We start from the raw sequence: 22,027 nt of genomic DNA on the forward strand, positions 1-22,027 counted from the left end.
ATTTGATAAAGTAAGACTGTACTTTATTTATAAATGCCTGGAATTTTTTCAATTTCTGTGATTCTCTTATAAAATGGGTAAAAATAATGTATAGCAACCCCAGGTGTAAAATAGTAAATAACGGCTACTTCTCAGAGTTTTGAATTGTCGAGGAGTTAAACAAGGGTGTCCGCAGTCACCATATCTATTCGTTATGGCCATCGAAATGATAGCTATTAAAATCAGATCCAATAACAACATTAGAGGATTAGAAATCCATTTCAATAGAAAACTTGTAAAAATAGACAAGATCCTGCAACCATTGATCGCTAAATACCTGTCTATTGATCTAAAATTGACCCTAGAAATAGTACTGTTAGGTTGACCCTAGAAATAGTACTATTAGGAGATCTGGACAGAGCGGGTCAGTCAATTACTAATATACTAATACTCTTAGTAAAAGTATTTATCTTCAACTCGCAACCTGGATTCTATTCGATTAGATAGATTGAAAGTGTACGTTAAACATCACAGCATAGTTGAAAGATATGTGTTGCGTAGAAATCCAAAGAGGGTGGCCAGCAGAGATAGGTGGGATGGGCTGAGAGAAGCTGAGGGTTGGGATGTGGAATTCAAGACCAGTGGGAGTGGAGTTGCTTGTGGGAGATAGAATGATGGTCAAAGATAAAAGTACAAAATAAAGTCAAAATAAAACATACTTTTTATTATGTTTGAATGACACTATGTTTTTACAGCTAATGCCAGTTTGTCTGAGGCTGATGCCGTGCAGGTGTTTGTACACATGCATATACACACACTCTCATTCAAATAAATGCATACAGGAACACACACATACATGTAATCGTGCCAGACGTGCACACGAACATATACAGTTGGCATTGCTGTTATGATTTTAGTTGTCCTTTGCGTTGTTGTTTGCTGTTTTCTTCTGTCCTTTTTTTTTATTTAGTTAATTCTTGGGGGTGGGGATAAAATGAATTGTATTTTTAATTAATTATTTTCTTCTTGGGGAGGGGGGGGTGGCTGTGGGAGCGGTCTCGGATGGTTGAGGGACCGCTATTGGGAAACTGTGGGGGGGATCAGGGAGGGTTCGGGTTCACGTTTTTTGGCCTGGTGGGAGATCTGTCAATGTGCCCTTGAACAGGGCATTGACCCTGGATGCTTCTGTGTGTTGCTCTGAATGATAGTCTGTTGGATGACTGGTGTGGTGTAGTTGTTGAGCAGCTTCACTGCAAGTATATTGTATATTTTGGATATTCAATAAAAAAAAGCTTGCTAACTGCCTGGTAGTCAGCACTCTATTGTCCCTCTAATCATTCTGACATCAATGCAAATGTAATTGAAAATCTATTGAAAATCTACTGACCCCTGCCTGCCTTGACCTATTGCCTGCCCCTGTTGGATTATTAAACCATTATTAATTCGACATTGTCTGCATCTGTGTCTTACCTTCATACCTGATAATACATGATGGAGATCCATGTGAGGTGAGAGGTGCTTCGGAGCAAGCAGCACTCCGGGAGAAGGGAATTATCATTATTATATTCAACCCAAGGGCACAATTGCTACTGGCCGCAAAAGGCCAGATTTTTTTAGGGGGCATTACGGCCACACAAAGGGGATGCCGCTGGGAAATTTGAGGCATTATCAAGTGCTTGTCAAATTGTGAATGAGAGACTGATGAAGTATGTACAGCCTGCGCAAAAAACAAAGCAGAGTTCATGCCTTTCATGAGACTTTTTTCAAATCATCATTAGTCGCACCATGCAGCCTTACAATGTATTAAAAATCAAAACATGTAAAACAACTAAAGTTACATTAATAACTCTAAATGAAGCATATAGGTGTACCTATTTCTTTGTTAACCGCTCAACACAGAATATCCGCGTGTGTGTACTACCTCAAAATATCATAACCGCTAACCGCTACATACAGCCTACATCCTTGTCACCATATTAGGTAATGTCATAGTCAACATAGCTACTAGAGCTAAAGCGCTAGTTAACCCGCTACAATCATACAGTACAGTCAGCAAGCAGTTTAGCAGTTACACCGGCGGGCCCCGGTGGCAATAAATTAATAAAACCAAAAGCTTACCTTGACTTGGAAGAGTTCCAGTGTTGGATAGCCATAACCAGCCAGCTAGCTAACATTGTGTCCCTCTCTGTTTGAGCCTGTTGTTTGTGTAGGCTAAACTGCATTTGCTAGCTCAGTGAAAGTGAAAAAATACAACGAAATATAGCTGTCTCTCTCTCTCTCTCTCTTGCTTCTCATTCATTTTTAAGGAAATTAATTGTTAAAAACTGTTCAACTATTGTCTTTCTCTCTATTTGAGTCAAACACATTGATGCACTGCAGTGCAAGCTAGCTATAGCTTATGATTTCAGTACCTGATTCATTTTCTGATCCTTTGATTGGGTGGACATGTCAGTTCATGCTGAAAGAGCTCTGATAGGTTGGAAGACGTCCTCCAGATGTTGTCATAATTACTGTGTAAGTCTATGGAAAAGGGTGAGAACCGTGAGTCTCCTAGGTTTTGTATTGAAGCCAATGTACCCAGAGGAGGACGGAAACTAGCTGTCCTCTGGCTACACCATGGTTCTACCCTACAGGGTGCTGTTGAGGCTACTGTAGACCTTAATTGTTTTTAATCAATTGATTGGTGACATGAATATATTTAGTATAGTTTTATCTAAAAAGGATAACTTTTTAAATGTTCCCCACATTTTCTTTTAGAATGAAATTCACTGAGGATGGTTCTCCTCTTCCTGTTCTGAGGAGCCTCCAGTGATATAATTGAGAATACCCCAAAGACCCCTGATGAAGCTGTAAAATGTTAAGTAGGAAATGTGCTATGCCTGGGCTATACTGTATATTTGACTAGTTGTTTGACAAGTCCTATGTTCCGGGAATCCAGATACCCTGAACGTGTACTTAGGTGGTCGGTGGTACCCGTAGATCATATTGTTCCTTTACTTTTATGGGTATGATTTCATCTTATGAAATGCTAAATTAAATGCTCCCCTTTCATGCTCCTTCATTCCGACCAGCAGTTCCCATTGCTATAAAAAGGTGAGAGATATACAGCCTCAGATTCCATCCTGAGAATAATTCTCTGTAAACCTATGTGCGGGGAATCTGCTTTTCCACTCCAGTCTCCAGAGCCTGCACGGCCATGTCAATGGGTGGTATTTTCCACTTTGGAGAAAAGGCTGCTTAGTGCCAGCAAGATAGACAACTCATATTCCGTCCATTTGAGATGTTTAATGGCTTCTCTATATTTCTGGTGTCCTGATCTGATAGGAATGTCTCACAGAACCTAACATGAACAGAATGTCCTTTGACGGCCATTTACACGCACAACACTTCACAAAGTCTTACCCTTCAGATTCAATCAAAATGTAATCTGAACTTCATGAAATATAGATTCATACAGTTTCATGCAAGTTAGTCAAATATGTTGAAGCGCATTTTTCTATATAAATCAACCTTAAGTTCGACAGGAATCACTCGACGACTCAGACCTTGAGCAGAATGTGATTGATTTGACTTGCTGCAAGGATGCAAATTGGAATGTATTGGGAGGAGCGGAGGTATTGACACAACCATGACACTCATCTCCGCTGACAGCCCAACACACCTACAGCAAAGGACACAGTCACCATTTCCAGCTGCCGGGCACCAATGACCCTTATCTGAGGTGACCTGTCCAGGGCAGTTTAATCAACTAGTTATAGCTCTGTTTTCCTTACCAAGGTCCCTCCCACTCTCTTTATTTCCTCAAAAACATTGTTATTCTACTCCTTTATTTCTCTAGAAAGATCTCCTGTACAGCATGTCCTAATTTCATTCAAAAAATGAATGGGCAGCCACCCTCCTTGTACTTGTCCCCAATGTGGCCTTTCACACCCCGCGCCCCAGCTCTGGGGTAGTTGTCTGTTGCAGCCAATGCGTGTCAATGAGGGGCTCTCACTAAGTCACATCAATGCTACATATCTTCCAGTTAACACTGCAGTGACGTCTGTTCACTCTGTTGATGTTTAGTCTGCATGGCTGTTGGTCACACAACCCCCAGGTGAACCCTGGGTGGTTGGGGTCGTCTTTGGTTTGTTTTGGCTTCATGTTTATTGTTGTTACTGCAAGCTGCCTGTCTGTCTGTAGTCACGGAGGTACTGCAGACCAGACGCTCTTTCACAGACATCAACGCAGAGCAGGTGCTGCTCCACAGACGTATAAATCACCTATCCACATCATGTAACCTTTTCCACCTTTTTACAGGCTTATTATAAAATGTATGAAATGTTTTTTTTTCACTCATCAATCTACACACAATTCCCCATAATGACAAACAAAAACTGGTTTTAAGAAAATGTTACTCATTTATTTAAAATAAAAAACTGAAATATCACATTTACATAAGTATTCAGACCCAGTACTTTGTTGAAGCACCTTTGGCAGCGATTACAGCCTCAAGTCTTCTTGGGTATGACGAAATAAGCTTTGCACACCTGTATTTGGGGAGTTTCTCCCATTCTTCTCTGCAGATCCTCTCAAGCCTCTGTCAGGTTGGACGGGGAGCATTGCTGCACAACTATTTTCAGGTCTCTCCAGAGATGTTTGATCGGGTTCAAGTCTGGGCTATGGCTGGGCCACTGAAGGACATTCAGAGACTTGTCCCGAAGCCACTCCTGCATTGTCTTGGCTGTGTGCTTAGGGTCGTTGTCCTATTGGAAGGTGAACCTTCACCCCAGTCGGAGGTCCTTAGCGCTCTGGAGCAGGTTTTCATCAACTATCTACAGTTGAAGTCAGAAGTTTACATACACTTAGGTTGGAGTCATTAAAACTTGTTTTTCAACCATTCCACATATTTCTTGTCAACAAACTATAGTTTTGGCAAGTCAGTTAGGACATCTACTTTGTGCATGACACAAGTAATTTTTCCAACAATTGTTTACAGACAGATTATTTCACTTATAATTCACTGTCACAATTCCAGTGGGTCAGACGTTTACATACACTAAGTTGACTGTGCCTTTAAACAGCTTGGAAAATTCCAGAAAATTATGTAATGGCTTTAGAAGCATATGATAGGCTAATTGACATCACTTGAGTCAATTGGAGGTGTACTTGTGGATGTATTTCAAGGCCTACCTTCAGACTCAGTGCCTCTCTGCTTGAGATCATGGGAAAATCAAACGAAATCAGTCAAGACCTCAGAAAAAAAATTTGTAGTCCTCCACAAGTCTGGTTCATCCTTGGGAGCAATTTCCAAATGCCTGAAGGTACCATGTTCATCTGTACAAACAATAGTACGCAAGTATAAACACCATGGGACCACGCAGCCGTCATACCGCTCAGGAGGAGACGCATTCTGTCTCCTAGAGATGAACGTACTTTGGTGGGAAAAGTGCAAATCAATCCCAGAACAACATCAAAGGACCTTGTGAAGATGCTGGAGGAAACAGGTGCAAAATTATCTATATCCACAGTAAAACAAGTCCTATATCAACATAACCTGAAAGGCAGCTCAGCAAGGAAGAAGCCACGGCTCCAAAACCGCCATAAAAAATCCAGACTACACTTTGCAACTGCACATGGGGACAAAGATGGTACTTTTTGGAGAATTGTCCTCTGGTCTGAGGAAACAAAAATAGAACTGTTTGGCCATAATGACCATTGTTATGTTTGGAGGAAAAACGGAGATGCTTGCAAGCCGAAGAACACCAACCCAACCGTGAAGTACAGGGGTGGCAGCATCATGTTGTGGGGGTGCTTTGCTGCAGGAGGGACTGGTGCACTTCACAAAATAGATGGCATCATGAGGCAGGAAAGTTATGTGGATATATTGAAGCAACATCTCAAGACATCAGTCAAGTTAAAGCTTGGTCACAAATGCATCTTCCAAATGGACATTGACCCCAAGCATACTCCCAAAATTGTGGCAAAATGGCTGAAGGACATCAAAGTCAAGGTATTGGAGTGGCTATCACTAAACCCAATTGAAAATCCTATTGAAAATTTGTGGGCAGAACTGAAAAAGTATGTGCGAGTAAGGAGGCCTTACAAACCTGACTCAGTTACACCAGCTCTGTCAGGAGGAATGGACCAAAAGTCCCCCAACTTATTGTGGGAAGCTTGTGGAAGGCTACCCGAAACGTTTGACCCAAGATAAACCATTTAAAAGCAACGCTACCAAATACTAATTGAGTGTTTATAAACTTCTGATCCACTGGAAATGTGACGAAAGAAAAAAGCTGAAATAAATCATTCTCTCTACTATTATTCTGACATTTCACATTCTTAAAATAAAGTGGTGATCCTAACTGACCTAAGACAGGGAATTCTCCGACTTCAACTGTATCTGTAATTTGCTCCGTTCAACTTCACCTTGATCCTGACTAGTCTCCCAGTCCCTCCCACTGAAAAACATCCCCATAGCATGATGCTGCCACCACCATGCTAGGGATTGTGCCAAGTTTCCTTTAGACGTGATGTTTGGCATTCAGGCCAAAGAATTCAATCTTGGTTTCATCAGACCAGAGAATCTTGTTTCTCATGGTCTGAGAGTCTTTAGGTGCCTTTTGGCAAACTCCAAGCAGGTGTCATGTGCCTTTTACTAAGGACTGGCTTCCGTCTGGCACTCTACCATAAAGACCTGATTGGTGGAATGCTGCAGTGATGGTTGTCCTTCTGGAAGGTTCTACCATCACCATAGATGAGCTCTAGAGCTCTGTCAGAGGGACCATCGGGTTCTTGGTCATCACCCTGACCAAGGCCCTTCTCCCCATTTTGCCTATTTTAGCTTTAGGAAGAGTCTTGGTGGTTCCAAACTTCTTCTAGTTAAGAATGATTGAGGCCAATGTGTTATTGGGGACCTTCAAGGCTGCAGACATTTTTTGGTACCCTTCCCCAGATCTGTGCCTCGACACAATCCTGTCTTGGAGCTCTACGGACAGTTCCTTCGAACCTCATGGTTTGGTTTTTGCTCTGACATGCACTGTCAACTGTGGGACCTTATATAGATAGGTGTGTGCCCTTCCAAATCATGTCCAATCAATTGAATTTACCATGGGTGGACTCCAATAAAGTTGTAGAAACATCTCTAGGATGATTAATGGAAACAGGATGCACCTGAGCTAAATTTTTTGAGTCTCATAGCAAAGGGTCTGAATACCTATATAAATAAATATTTTCAGTTTTTTTATTTTTTATATACATTTGCAAACTTTTCTTAAAACCTGTTTTCGCTTTGTCGTTATATGGTATTGTGCGTAGACTGCTGAGGATTTTTTAAATTTACTCAATTTTAGAATAAGGCTGTAACGTAACCAAATGTGGAAAAAGTCAAGGGGTCTGAATACTTTCCGAAGGCAAAGTGCTGCTCTTTTACACTGATCTCTTATAGAGGGGAAACGTCTATAAAATGAACTTGTGTTGACGGCAGTTTCCATTTGGAAAAGGCACTTTGCAACCATTTTCAATCAGACGGGTTTACATCTTTAGTGCCATCTTCAATCAAAAACAGTTTACTTGATAAGTCTACAGAGCATTTTGATATATCAGGCCTAGTGTTTTTTTTTCAGCAGTCAGACGCTAATATTCTGCTTCCACTGTGCCAAAGGGCTCCTTGAAGGGACATGGCTGCTACAGACCAGGACAGGGTGTGATAATGTTAGTGTCTACAATGTCTAGTCTGATCATATCAAATTCTCCACTGTATTATGCCGCCCTGCCATTGGTGCTTGACTTTGGTGTACTTGAGTTTTAATATTTTTTGCACTGTGTGTGAGAGAGAGGGAGAGACGGAGGCTGTTTCCACGGTAACGATGCAGTCCTTGCCTTGTCTTGGACACACCGTTTGGTGTGCTGCTATGGCAGCAAAGGGATGCTCAGCCTTTCCTCCTGGTTAACCTTCACCCTTCTTCCTAATACTCTGTGTGGCTCGTTAAACACACACACAGAAACACACACACACACACACAAAGGGCTTAACATGGCCTCTCCCTCAGTCTGCATTTACAATCTGTTACATACCTTTCCATCAGTCACATCACTTATATCTAGCGATGGATCTTTGTATGCCCCTCTCTTTACCTTTCTTTCTCTTGCTCTAGTCTCTTTCTCATCTTCTTTCTATCTCATCTTTTCTCTCTCTCTTTCTCTTGCCCATTTCCTTCTGTCCCAATTCCCTCATTAATAATTTCCCCCTCATTATCTTCCCTTATCTTACTCACACTAACCCTTTCTTCCCCTCTCTCTCCCACAGGGTGTGGGCCTCTCAGTCCACGGGAGGTTTCGGGTGGCCACTGAGAAGACTCTGTTCGCCATGCTGGAGACGGCAATCGGTAAGACACTGTGCCGGCATCGACCCCTGCCCTCCCCTGAGGTCCATGTTTGGCTCATGTTATTGTGATTGTGTGTATTTTCACCTCGCTTGGCACAGTCACTTCAGTGCATTAATAATAAATGGGCCATGCAGACATAGCAAGAAGAGCATCCTCCTCAGTCAGATATGAACAGGCCGAGCAGGGTGACACATACACAGAAACATACACAGCTGTTTCTGTGGCTGTTTCTCTGCGGTTTGCCTAATGTTTTACAAAGGCTTCACATGGCATGACAATTAAACCTTAAATGTTTTATGTAAACATTTAAAAATAGTTTGTTGACCGCTTAGCCTGAATAGATGGTCACACTTCTTTCAGGTGACAGAGTCATTTGTTTTTAAAAATCTGAACACCTAGCTAATTACGCAATAGCCTGTTACCTGTTTAGGTCAATATATGTCTGATTTGTTCAAACTACAGTAAGTATGGGTATTTAAAATGTGAATATGAACCTGGGTGCAAAAATGTATTTGGCTATATGTTATTCATATGATTTTGAGTGTTGATGGTTATGGGGACCATGGGAACCATGGGAAAATACAGTTTTATATGGAAACTGACAACCAGTTATGCTGCGTGAACAGAAGGTATGCAGATGATCACCTGGTGGGCACTACCCGCTATGGAAGGAAGGAATGCTCGCCATGCGGCCAACTGCAAATCAAACCGTCGTTAAAATGCTTGAGGCCGGTCTCACGCAGAGTCTCAAAGTGTCAACCCTTGGTCTCGGACCGTCACTCATTCCCATGTGCACTTTTTACCAAGTTGCCAGGTGTGGGGTTTGCCAACATCATGTTCCACTGGGCATGATGAACACCTAACTCGTCTCATCTATTGAAGATGGGCCACTTTTCCTGAGACGATCGATTGTAATGAACAATAGAAAGCTTTCATGGCACCCCATGCTGTAATGTGTCCCAGATAATTTTGGGAGTTTCTTTGCTTCTTTGTTATGTTGTGATTGATTTTACTGATCGCATCTTACTGGCTGCTGCTGTAGTGATTCCCCTCTTATACTGTACAAAGATGAACAGCATAGTCATTAAGGGGGAGGAGCTGCCTCTGAATCGATCCAGATCCTTCTGTGTTTTTGGCAGGTTTTAGACCAACCTGTAATTATGTGTGGTTTGCAAGGTCTTGTATATCGACCCAGTAGTAATTGGCCATAACGTAGGGCTGGGTGATTAATGGCGTAGAAGTCATATCTCAATTTTTTTCAAACTTCTGGGCGATTCATGATATAAAGTGCCTTCGGAAAGTATTCAGACCCCTTGACTTTTTCCACATTTTGTTAGGTTACAGGCTTATTCTAAAATGTATTAAATAGCTTTTTCCCCCTAATCAACCAACACAAGACCCCATAATGACCAAACAAAAACCATTTTTATCCATTTATGCTAATGTATTAAAAATGGAAATATTATATTTACATACATATTCAGACCCATTACTCAGTACTTTGTTGAAGCACCTTTGGGAGCGATTACAGCCTCGATTCTTCTTCGGTATGACACTACAAGCTTGGCACACCTGTATTTGGGGAGTTTCTCCCATTCTTCTCTGCATATTCTCTCGAGCTCTGTCAGGTTGGATGGGGCGTTGCTGAACAGCTATTTTCAGGTCTCTTCAGAGATTTTCGATCGGGTTCAAGTCCGGGTTGACACCACAATGCAGTAAAATAATGTCTCAATGGTGGGGGTGGGGGGGGTCTAAACTCCACTCGCCGTGTTTGGAGGAAGAAGAAAGATAAGTACAACCCCAAGAACACCATCCAAACCATGAAGCATGGAGGTGGAAACATCATTCTTTGGGGATTATTTTCTGCAAAGGGGACAGGACGATTGCACCATATTGAGGGGAGGATGGGTGGGGCCATGTATTGCGAGATCTTGGCCAACAACCTCCTTCCCTCAGTAAGAGCATTGAAGATGGGTCGTGGCTGGGTCTTTCAGCATGACCACGACCCTAAACACACAGCCAGGGCAACTAAGGAGTGGCTCCGTAAGAAGCATCTCAAGGTCCTGGAGTGACTTAGCCAGTCTCCAGACCTGAACCCAATAGAAAATCTTTGGAGGGAGCTGAAAGTCCGTATTGCTCAGCGACAGCCCCGAAACCTGAAGGATCTGGAGAAGGTCTGAATACTTATGATCAAATACTTATGTCATGCAATAAAATGCAAATCAATTACTTAAAATTCATACAATGTGATTTTCTGGATTTTTGTTTTAGATTCAGTCTCTCACAGTTGAAGTGTACCTATGATAACAATTACAGACCTCTACATGCTTTGTAAGTAGGAAAACCTGCAAAATTGGCAGTGTATCAAATACTTGTTCTCCCCACTGTATGTATATATATATATATATATATATATATTTACTGTGACCTGCTGCTGCTGACTATCAGGCAGTGAGAAGGCTGTTGCTGAGTGAGTGAATACGTGAGTGGTGGGTAGGGTCGGAGGGGTGTCTGTTGAAGCTGAGCGCTGCAGCAGGCAGCTGGGTCACATGAGTGAGAGGATACAGAGCAGCAAACGTGCACATCATTTCAACTTTTTACCAGTTGTAGGTAGACTATTTAGATTGTCATTATGGAGACACCCATTTCCAACCTTTTTTCTCACCATCAGTTCTAAGATGACAATGCACATGTAAACTACTTAAGTTGCTCTAGAGCACATTAGATAAATTAGCTTGAAGGTGTTTTAAACTGTATTCTAATGTCAACTTTGCTTATGGAAAAACCATGTAAAATGAAAGGTTTTACGCATGCTCAGTTCATGGGTGTCGAGTACTGCGCGAGTGGAAATTTCAACTGGAAGTTATGGATCTCCCTCACTTGCTTCGGATATGGGGAAAAGTCCACAATGAAACTAAAATTGAATGTGGACAGTGATACATCTTGTTGTGGACATTCTACACAGGGACATTTAAATCAATCTTAAATTAATCATTCTTTATTATCAGCATGCTGGAGAGGTTCCAACCAACTCAATGCACCAAGTACACATGTCGATCAGGAGCTCTACCGGAGCAGTCCCGTTAGTTCTCTTATATATATTGCAGACAAGTTATATTTGCATGATGCATGACACCAGTCACTTGCATGAACACAAAAATTGTTTATTAGAAAAGCACAAACATAGAACACAGAAATGTGTTTCTAGAAAAGCACAAACATAAAATGTTCCATCACATAACATTTTCCATCACAATCTGTTGGCCATTAAGTAGCCTATTTATTTATATGCCTATGTAGGCTATTGTAGCCTACCATTGGATACAATGAATATGTTGATATTATGTGATCAATGGAGTCATTGCAAATCAATTTGTGTAACTTGTGTAGCCTACCTGAAGCTGGAAAACGGATTTAATAAATAGTCTATAACTTCAGTTTATTGTTGTTGTAGCCTTGTGTTATTATGCAATTATTAATGGCCATGTTTAGGTAATGAAACTGAAAGTTATCATTTGTGATCATGGTCAATTCTATTGCAATTGCCAAACAGCTGTTGTTAGAAAGCATTAGATTAAAGGTAACAGTCAATCAGATAAAAATAAAATAAAAATTTAAAAAATGTAGAAAAAAACACTAGTTGTTGTTGACAAGCATAGGCCTCTTCGGTTCATATCCATATTATTAATATATTGATTAATTATAACACTGTCCTCAGTAGCCTATACCAGCAAGCTGTTTGGCAATAGAAGCACTTCTTACCTCAAAATCGCCTCGCTATTCATGTTAAATAAATGAGTCTGTCAATTTGAACTAAGCAAGCTGCTAAATCGTTCATCTTACATCTTGCCTAGGCTACTGTAGGCTATCAGTAACTATGGGCTACTTGCATCCAGCTAAACAAACCATGGAAAAGTTTAATTACAATCATAAACCTAGATTTTAGTAAGCCTATGCCTACTGACATGACAAATCAATCTCGCAAATAGGCCATTTTATAACGGTTTGTAGTCTTAACATCTGACACATAATGAAGGCATAATTGCCAGAAAATAGCCAAACATTCTTTTGTAGTTTGTTGAAGTGTTTCTTGCACAGAGATTTTGAGATCAATGTGTCTAACTTTCATCCCTCAAACTCTCCTGTTGGATTTATCTATAGTTATGCACATGCGCATAAGGGATTTATTCAGCAGTCATACAAGTTAAATCGACATCCATTGATGGAAAATGATCTGGCTAGTTTAAGGAGGGCAAATGATCTTTTCTCTTGCAACATAATCAAATTCCTTTATTAGTCACATAATAATTATTATTTTGATGGAAATTCCTTATATTAAGCAAACCAGACGGAACCATTTTCTTGTTGTTTAAAAAAAAAAAACATACATTGAATTCCTCTAATTAATGAGATATATCTCCCAGCCCTACCAGAAAGATACGTAATGGGGTCTATCATGGTCGCTTCTAATATTATAGATGAGGCTCCCCTCATACGATAATTTCCCCTCAGGGTTTCTCACTGCGAGGAAGTTAGTACCGGTGGTTGTCCAGGCAAGCAAGAGGGAGCTGATTCACAGACTTTTTGCCTTGATGGCCCACCAAAACTATCAAATGCTATGGGAAACCCACCATCTGGGTACTCAATCTGGGTACGTTCTGTATGTATGTGTGTGTGTGTGTGTGGGTAGGTAGGTAGGTAGGTAGGTAGCCTGGCTTGTGTACGTACAGTATATCAAAACATTTAAGAACACCTGCTCTTTCCATGAATTAGACTGACCATGTGAATCCAAGTGAAAGCTCTGATCCCTTATTAATGTCACTTGTTAAATCCACTTCAATCAGTGTAGATGACTGAGAGGAGATAGGTTAAAGAAGGATTTTTAAGCCGTGAGACAATTGAGACATGGATTGTGTATGTGTGCCATTCAGAGGGTGAAGTGTCAAGACAAATAATGTGGGTGCCTTTGAACAGGGTATGGTTTGTGTCAAGAACTGCCACGCTGCTGGGTATTTCACACTCAACAGTTTCCCGTGTGTATCAAGAAGTGTCCAACATCCAAAGGACATCGAGCCAACTTAACACAACTGTGGGAAGCATTGGAGTCAACATGGGCCAGCATTGCAGTGGAATGCTTTCGACACCTTGTAGAGTCCATGCCTCAATGAATTGAGGCTGTTCTGAGGGCAAAAGGGAGGCTGCAACTCTGTTAGGAAGGTGCTCCTAATGTTTGGTGTACTCAGTGTATGTATGAATATTGAAGTTAGAATGATTTATTATTTCAGGAACCCTCACAGCCTGTTAGAGTCATTTTGAAGTGAGCCATTGAGCCCTTTAAAGCTACGTTTATTCTAGCAGCATATGATCCAAAATCACATTGAAATACCTCTTGGACTGTGAAAGTTTGTTTGTACAATGCCATTAATTCTTCTGATAGATGCTGTGTTCTAAGTCTATCAATCCGGACGCGCACACGCACACACACACACACACACTTTCTCATTGCACTTGCATACAAATACACATCCTCATGCACACACAGCCTCTCTCTTTCTTCCTCTCTCCCTGTTTCTCACACGCACACTAAGTCTCTCACACACACACACACACACACACACACACACACACACACACACACACACACACACACACACACACACACACACACACACACACACACACACACACACACACACACACACACACACACACACACACACACACACACACACACACACACAAAAGGAGACTTCTGTGTGCTGTGTCTAAATAATTACATTCCTGACTGCTCCACCTGAGCTGCAGATGCTGTCTCCCACTGAGACGTGACTGTCGGGAAGTTCTTCTGATCTCTGATTGTGTCTGTCTGTGCGTGTGTGGGTGGGTGCGTGCAGCCAACTGTCAAGGTCAGTTCATCTATATTTTGGAGCTGTCATTGTCAATTATGATTCGGCATAAGAAAGTAATGTAATGTTTCCAAGGGTCTCATTGTTTGCCGGATGGGCTACCACTGAAGTAAATCCTGAAGATTTTCATAAAGAAAAAAAACAACAGTTTGTCGTTTTTGAATACAGAGCATGTGCCCCTGGACTGGCAAGGCAGCAGAGGAAAAATAACATAATCAGGATAATCATTCAATTGCACCAACCGAGACCCATCTGTTTCAGAGTGTAAATCTCTCTCTCTCTCTCTCTCTCTCTGTGTGTGTGTGTGTGTGTGTGTGGTGTGTTTTTCTGTGTGTGTGTGCATACGTAGCTAGCCAGTACAGGCCAGGGTAGCTGGCAGGGCAGCATGCAGAAATGTTTAGAGCCCGACCGTAATGGTATTTTTGAGTCTGCTACCAATTTTATGGAGGCAAAAGTCCACCGATTAACTTCAGAAAGTAGTCACACCCTTGAACTTTTTCCACATTGTGTTGAGTTACAGCTTAAATTAAAAATGTATTCAATTTAGATTTTGTGTAACTGGCCTACATGATACCAGATAATGTCAAAGTGGGATTATGTTTTATAAATTTGTACAAATTAATAAAAAAGGAAAAGCTGAATTGTCTTGAGTCAAGTTTCCAACCCCTTTCTTAAGGCAAGCCTAAATCATTTCAGGAGTAAAAGTCACATAATAAGTTGCATGGACTCACTGTGTGAAATAATAGTGTTTAACATGATTATTGAATGACTAGCTAACATAATAGGCCCATACAGTAACGGTGTTCTTTTTGTATCAAGGACGAGTGTTCACTTTGGCACCAGTTCAGTATTGGCACATAATTAACATAGATTGCTAGCTAGTTAAGCTAACTACCTTGCTGGCTAGCTAGCCAGTTAACGTTAACTAAGTGAGAATGTGATGAGGACAGGACCGCTCGCTTGGTGAAGTGCACTTTTGATTAATTACTTATTCAGATATGCTGGCTGTGGCAAGCTACTCACCGTCAAACCACCATGCCTACTATCTCTCACCTTGGGTTGAGTGTTGTTCAATGAGCAGATCGTAGAGCACCCTCTTCAAGAAACCATTAAAAAGAAAAAAGAAATTACCGCAAATGAGCAGAGGTATTTGTTTATTCTATGTATATAATATTGGCGCTTTATCTGTGGAATAAAGACCGATACAAATATTTCCGTGAAAGGCTAAATTTGGTCGATAATATCGGTCAACCGATTTATCGTTCGGGCTCTAGTAATCTTATTAGCAGAGATGGTCTTGGGTGGAGTTAGACTGAAACTTCAGCTAGGGCTGAGAGACTAATCCTATTTGGCGCTGGCTGGCTTTCTTCCCTGCTGCTTGGCCACACTTCTCAAAGTGCCTAGAGCCACAAGTTGCAGTGCACTTCTCTTCCCTTCTGCCTCTCTGACCCTACTACAATGGACAGGCCAAAGCTCAAAGCTACAGCTCAGGCTTCAATTCTCAGATCTCAATTCAGTTGTTACACTTTCTCTTGCATTTGAATGCTAACGCCAGGGGTACGCCAACACTGTTTCCACCCTCTTGAAAGGTTTTTTGAGGTCATGGTGAAAGGAGCATTTAGGAATTGCCCCTGGCCATCAATGACTCAGATGAGACGATTGGCCTAGTAGTATATCATTTTTTCTTACCACCACCCCCTGGCCCTTATCCCATCACTGCAGTTCACTTGGCTGGTGTCTTTGTAATCTCTTGTCCAATTACCCCAAAAACTGTGACACAAGGAAAGACAAACGGTTTATCTCAGACACCCACCATCTCCTCACACAAATGTTTGCACCCACACAAAGTCTACCTCTCAATCATGGTTTTACTGTGGTCTGGACTTTACATAATGACAAATGGTCTTGCAAGTCGATATATTCCGATCGTGAAGCATTTCGACCTTCATTTCTTCCACAGTCCGATACTTTCTATGAAAAAGTTCAGATCCAATGTCCAATCATGCTTCTCTGAATGCTTCATGTTCAGAGGGTGTAAGAGCAAGTGAAATCTCACCAGTCTTTCCGTATGTTGACCGGAAATGAAGAGAAGCGCAAATTAATCAGTGGTTTTGCTTCAACCTCTGAGAAACATGACGAACAGTCTTTCTGCATGTTGATGAGAAATTAGTGCCAAACAGAAAAACACACTGGCACATGGTTTTGAAACAAACCCAGTTGAACGGTGCTCTCTGCACACTGTATGTACTATCTATCTGGGATTTCATTTGTATGTCCCTCCCCCATCGTTCAGCCCCAGTCCCTTAACCCCCTTTATCATAGGATTAAGAGATTGTGTTCATCTTTAACCCTCCCTGCCTCAGGCTCCATCGGGATTCATAATCTGGCATTTATGATATTACATGTTCAGCCCAGAATCAGGTCAAAGATTCTAATCCCTGAGCCTACTCTCTCTCTCTCTCTCTTTCTCTGTTCCAATAGCATTGTCATTGTAACGATCGTTGTTGGAAGGAGTGGACCAAGGTTCAGCGTGGAAGGCGTTCATCATGTTTATTAATGTGAACCAGCAACAAAACAATAAAGAGTAACAAACGAAACGTACAGCTTTGTAGGGATAAAAAGCAACAATACAAAACCAAGATCCCACACACAACAGGTGGAAAAAGGCTGCCTAAATATGATCCCCAATCAGAGACAACAATAGACAGCTGCCTCTGATTGGGAACCATACTGGGCCAACCTAGAAACAAAAAACTAGAATGCCCACCCTAGTCACACCCCGACCTAACCAAATAGAGAAATAAAATAATTTCTAAGGTCAGGGCTTGACAGTCATGCCAAGGACAAAACTATTGGAACCTTTACATCTGCTCCTTTGTCCAATGTGATTGAAGCGTTGCATAATTTGACACAGGAATACTCCAATCCTGTACAATTGAGACATCATTGAAAAATTTCCTGAATTAGATGCAGATTTTGGCAGTGATCTGAACAGGGATTTTTGTATGAACAGATTATGTTGAGATGTGTCTGTTACTTGAACTCTGTGAAGCATTTATTTGGGCTGGTAACTCTAATAACCTTATCTTCTGCAGGTGAAGTAACGCTGGGGCTTCCTTTCCTGTTGCGGTCCTCATGAGAGCCAGTTTCATCATAGCGCTTGATGGTTTTTGAGACTGCACTTGAAGAAACTTAGAAAGTTCTTGAAATTTTCCGGTAGTGTGATAGTGTGTGGAGATCCCCAACGTCCTTGGCCAAGGTCATGAGCAGGGCAGTCTTGTAGGAAAGGACTTTTAGGTCCACAGGTTCCAATGGTTCAAACAAAGGCTCACACAGTATCCAGGACCAAAGGCAGGTCCCAGATCGATGCTGTAGGCTTAGACACTGGTCTGAGCTGACACACGCATTTCAGGAACTGCACAACCAGAAGATGAGACCCTGGGGTAGAGCCGTCAATCCCTACATGACAAGCTGAGATGGCTGCCATATAAACCTTCAATGTGGAAAAAGAAAGGCCCTGCTCAAAATCCTCATGCAAGAACACGAAAATGTCCACCAAAGCTCTCTGATGGAGAAACACCTTTAACCTGACACCAACCCTCAAACTCACAGTATAAGCTTGGCACACCTGTATTTGGGGAGTTTCTCCCATTCTTCTCTACAGATCCTCTCAAGCTCTGTCAGGTTGGATGGGGAGCATCGCTGCACAGCTATTTTTAGATGTTTAGATGTTAGATGTTTAGATGTTCGATCAGGTTCAAGTCCGGGCTCTGGCTGGGCCACTTAAGGACAGTCAGAGACTTGTCCCGAAGCCACTCCTGGCTGTGTGCTTAGGGTTGTTGTCCTGTTGGAAGATAAACCTTCACCTCAGTCTGAGGTCCTGAGCGCTCTGGAGTAGGTTTTCATCAAGGATCTCTCTGTACTTTACTCCGTTCATCTTTCCTTCGATCCTGACTAGTCTCCCAGTCCCTGCCCTGAAAAACATTCCCACAGCATGATAATGCCACCACCATGCTTCACCGTAGGGATAGTATTGGCCAGGTGAGAGAGATCAATCTTGGTTCATCAGACCAGCTAAACTTGTTTCTCATGGTCTGAGAGTCCTTAAGGTTATTTTTGGCAGGCTGTCGTGTGCCTTTTTATGTAAAGTATTCAGGCCTTGAGTGGCACAGCAGTCTAAGGCACTGCATCGGGTTCGATTCCGGGCTGCGTCCGCGAAACCCGTCAGGCGGCACACAATTGGCCCAGTGTCGTCTGGGTTATGGGAGGGTTTGGCCGGCTGGTATGTCCTTGTCCTATCACGCTCTAGCGACTCCTTGTGGCGGCACGCTGACTTCGATCGCCAGTTGGTCGTTGTTTCCCCCGACACATTGGTGCAGCTGGCTTCCGGGTTAAGCGAGTAGTGTGTCAAGAACCAGTGCAGCTTGGCGGGGTCGTGTTTCGGAGGAAGCATGGCTCTTGACCTTTGCCTCTCCAGCGTCCGTACAGAAGTTTCAGCAATGGGACAAGACTGTATCTACCAATTGGGGGTAAAAAAAAAGGACAAATAAAAAATAATAAGTTCCAGTTTTTTATTTATAATACATTTTTAGTTTTGCCATTGTCATTATGGGGTATTGTGTGTCGAATTGATGAGTAAAACAAAATATTTAATACATTTTAGAATAAGGCTGTAACGTAACAAAATGTGGAAAAAGCGAAGGGGCCTGAATACTTTCTGAATGCACTGTATATGTATACAGCTGTCTTTTAGAAAGCACATGCTCTGACTGTACAGTCGTAATCACATTTGAGGGTTCAACCTTTCAGGGGCCAAACCCACAGATCCCATATCTGCGGTCGTGGGTGCCAAATTCTCCCATGTGCCTGGGACAATAGATCCCGACTACACGGAACCCCGCAATCAATGATCTCCGGGCCACCGGGGACCCACCAAATCAACAACAGACCCTCCTGATGGACCCTATCCACGGTGGCCTGAATCAGGTCCACTGGAGGAACACATAAAGCAGGGTCTTAGGCCACTGATACGCCAAAGAATCTGTTCCCAACGGAGTGACAAGATTCCTTATTGAGAAGAACAGACAACAATGCGCGTTTTCTCGCTATGCATAAGATCTTCTTCGGCCCCGCCTGTCCCCTATTTGGACCACTACCGAGGGGTGCAGTCTTCACTCCGTAGAGATGGGACCCCCCCTGGAAAGTAGATCCGCACCCACGTTGAGAGATCTGGGAAGAAACGTCACCCTGAGTGACAGGTAATGCACGCTGCTCCATACGAGAAGATAACTGGCCAGGTTCAGGAGAAAGCGAGACCGTGTCCCTCCCTGCCTGTTGATGTACGGCACCACCGTCCTGTTGTCTGCAATCACCCAGCGCTGAAACCGACGTATCAACAGAAGTTCCAGAGGCACCACAGCTATCAGACCAAATAACCGCCGGCACAAGCGAAAAGACACCGTTTGCCCCAAGTGGAACCATGCCAGACAGAGCCGGAATGCGACCCTCCTCTGTTGGGACAAAAAACGCATGATTCAGAACCGAGTCCAGAAGCCGGAGTCAATCAACTTTTCTTGTGAATCACTATAAACCCCAGAGACTGAATATGGGAACCTGTTCCTTCAACAAAGCCGACTCCACCACCACAGAAAAGATGCGGGCGATAGGGAGGTGGAGGATGTATAACACATGAAAATATGCATCCTTCAGGTCTATGGACGTGAACCAATGTCTGTCTGTGTCTTAATGGGGACACAGACAAAAGTCATAACCTCTCAGTCTTAGAAACAACATGACAAATAAAACACATCCAGCTTCTAGAATTGTCTTTTCTACCAGTGATCCTAGCAAGCATTTTTTTCATAAGATGCTACCTCCAACATTGATTCTATACACTGTTTCAGAGTAGGAGTGACATGGCCCTTCCAAATTCAAAGGATTACTCTAGCTGCTGTAACAATACCAACAGTGATCAGTGCAAATTCCTCATTTGTTACATTAGGTAACTCTGTTTTATCACCCAAGAGACATATTCTCTGTGAAACTGGAATTGTTAACCCCAACCATTTCTCCAGATATTTCAAAAACATCCTTCCAGAAAGGTAGCACTAATGTTGGCATTTCCAACACAGATAATTGTTGGTCAGCCCCATCTGATGAAGCCTTGTTGGGGTCCAATAAAACCTATGTAGTATCTTCTATTGAGTAAGTTTCCCCCTGGCTTCCCATAGGTTCCTCTCTAAACTGGACAAGATCTTCAACCAGGTATCCTCCTTAATTTCACACTTAAGGAAAATTTGCCATATTGTTCTGAGGTTTGTAATGTCTTTACTCCGCAGGTGACTAAATATTGAGTAAAAATCGGCTGCTTTATGTTGAGGTTCCCTCAATTGTAAATATTTCTAGAAATTTGGTTTGTCTCCCACATCATATTTTTGTCTGAGTATGACAAAACATCTTCACCACCTAATAATATGAATTCCTTTCATTAGCCACACACAGACTTCTTTCCTATCCGTAGCCTAGGCTTGTGCCACAATGATGAGTATTCTTGTTTTATATGTACAATTCCACATATCTTGTGTACTGTTCTCCACATCTTTTTGTTTAACAACATCGGGTTGGGAGTTGCAACAGACCTCTCCCCTGTAAGACTATGTGATAGAATATCAACAGCGGGGGGGGAGATAACTTAGTTCCCGTTCTATTATTATCTAATCCATGCCAACATTCCCTTACCCCAATGAATCGCCAATTTAGCCACTTCAAATAATAAATTGTACAATTTAACATCTGGTAAAGCCAAGCCTCCTTACATTCCTTGGCGAGCACATCTTCTTCATAGTAATCCTGTGTTTTTTTCCAATATCACTTAAAGTATTTAGTTATTTTGTCATATTGTTTAAAATACCGGTCTGGAATAGTCATAGGTAACATTGTAAAGAATGCAATCAAATTGTGGGACCACAACCACTTTAATCCTGTTGATCTTTCCACATAAAGAAAGTTGTATCTTTTCCCATTTTTCTAAATTGGTCTTAATCTTGATAAGTAGTGGTTCAATTTGTTTGCCTATCACTTCCTCCAAATTTGAACTCAATTTAATACCCAAATATTTCATCCCAGTAGGAACCCATTTTAAATTAAATGGGGTAAAGGTTCCAGAGTAACATTGGGCATTAATTGGCATTGCTTCCGACTTATTCCAATACATTTTGTAGCCTGACAAACTAGAATATGATTAAATACAAGTAAGTAATTGTGGTACAGACTGAAGAGGATCAGAGACCAGCAGTAGAATATTGCCTGCATACATAAGCAGCTTGCGTTCTTTTCCTCCTCCATGGACACCTATAAATTCTGAATCTGTTCTTATCCTTGTCTCAAGAGACTAAAACAGGAGAGCGGAGAGTGAGCAACCCTGCCTTGTGCCTCTAGAAAGACAAAAAAAGGAAGCATAATTCCACTTGTAAGTACTGTTGCTTTAGGATTGGAATAAAGGACACCTATCCATTTACAAAAGTCTGGTCCAGACCCAAATTTTCTTAGGGTTCTTAAGAGAAAAGCCCACTCTACCCTATCAAATGCCTTCTCGGCATCTAAGGAGACAGCAGAGGTAGGAACTATATTTGAGTGGTTTAACCACATGAGATGTAAGAGCCTTCTCATATTATCAGTTGAGGTCCTGTTCTTAATAAATCCTTCTTGGTCACAATGTATGATATTAGGTAGTGCCTTCTCTAAGTGTATCGCAAGAGTCTTAGTAAGAATCTTACA

The 22,027-nt window shown here is 42.0% G+C and overlaps 1 protein-coding gene across 1 annotated transcript in view; it reads left to right on the forward strand.

Annotated features, from left to right (window-relative positions):
- Positions 1-22,027, forward strand: part of hibch (3-hydroxyisobutyryl-CoA hydrolase) — a 51,245-nt gene that overhangs the window by 18,239 nt on the left and 10,979 nt on the right. Inside the window, 1 exon segment of the mRNA XM_042306940.1 lies at positions 8,267-8,386. Coding sequence (XP_042162874.1) covers positions 8,267-8,386 — 120 coding nt within the window.

This window comes from Oncorhynchus tshawytscha, linkage group LG26 (assembly GCF_018296145.1).
Source record: "Oncorhynchus tshawytscha isolate Ot180627B linkage group LG26, Otsh_v2.0, whole genome shotgun sequence".
Classification (NCBI taxonomy): Eukaryota; Metazoa; Chordata; class Actinopteri; order Salmoniformes; family Salmonidae; genus Oncorhynchus; species Oncorhynchus tshawytscha.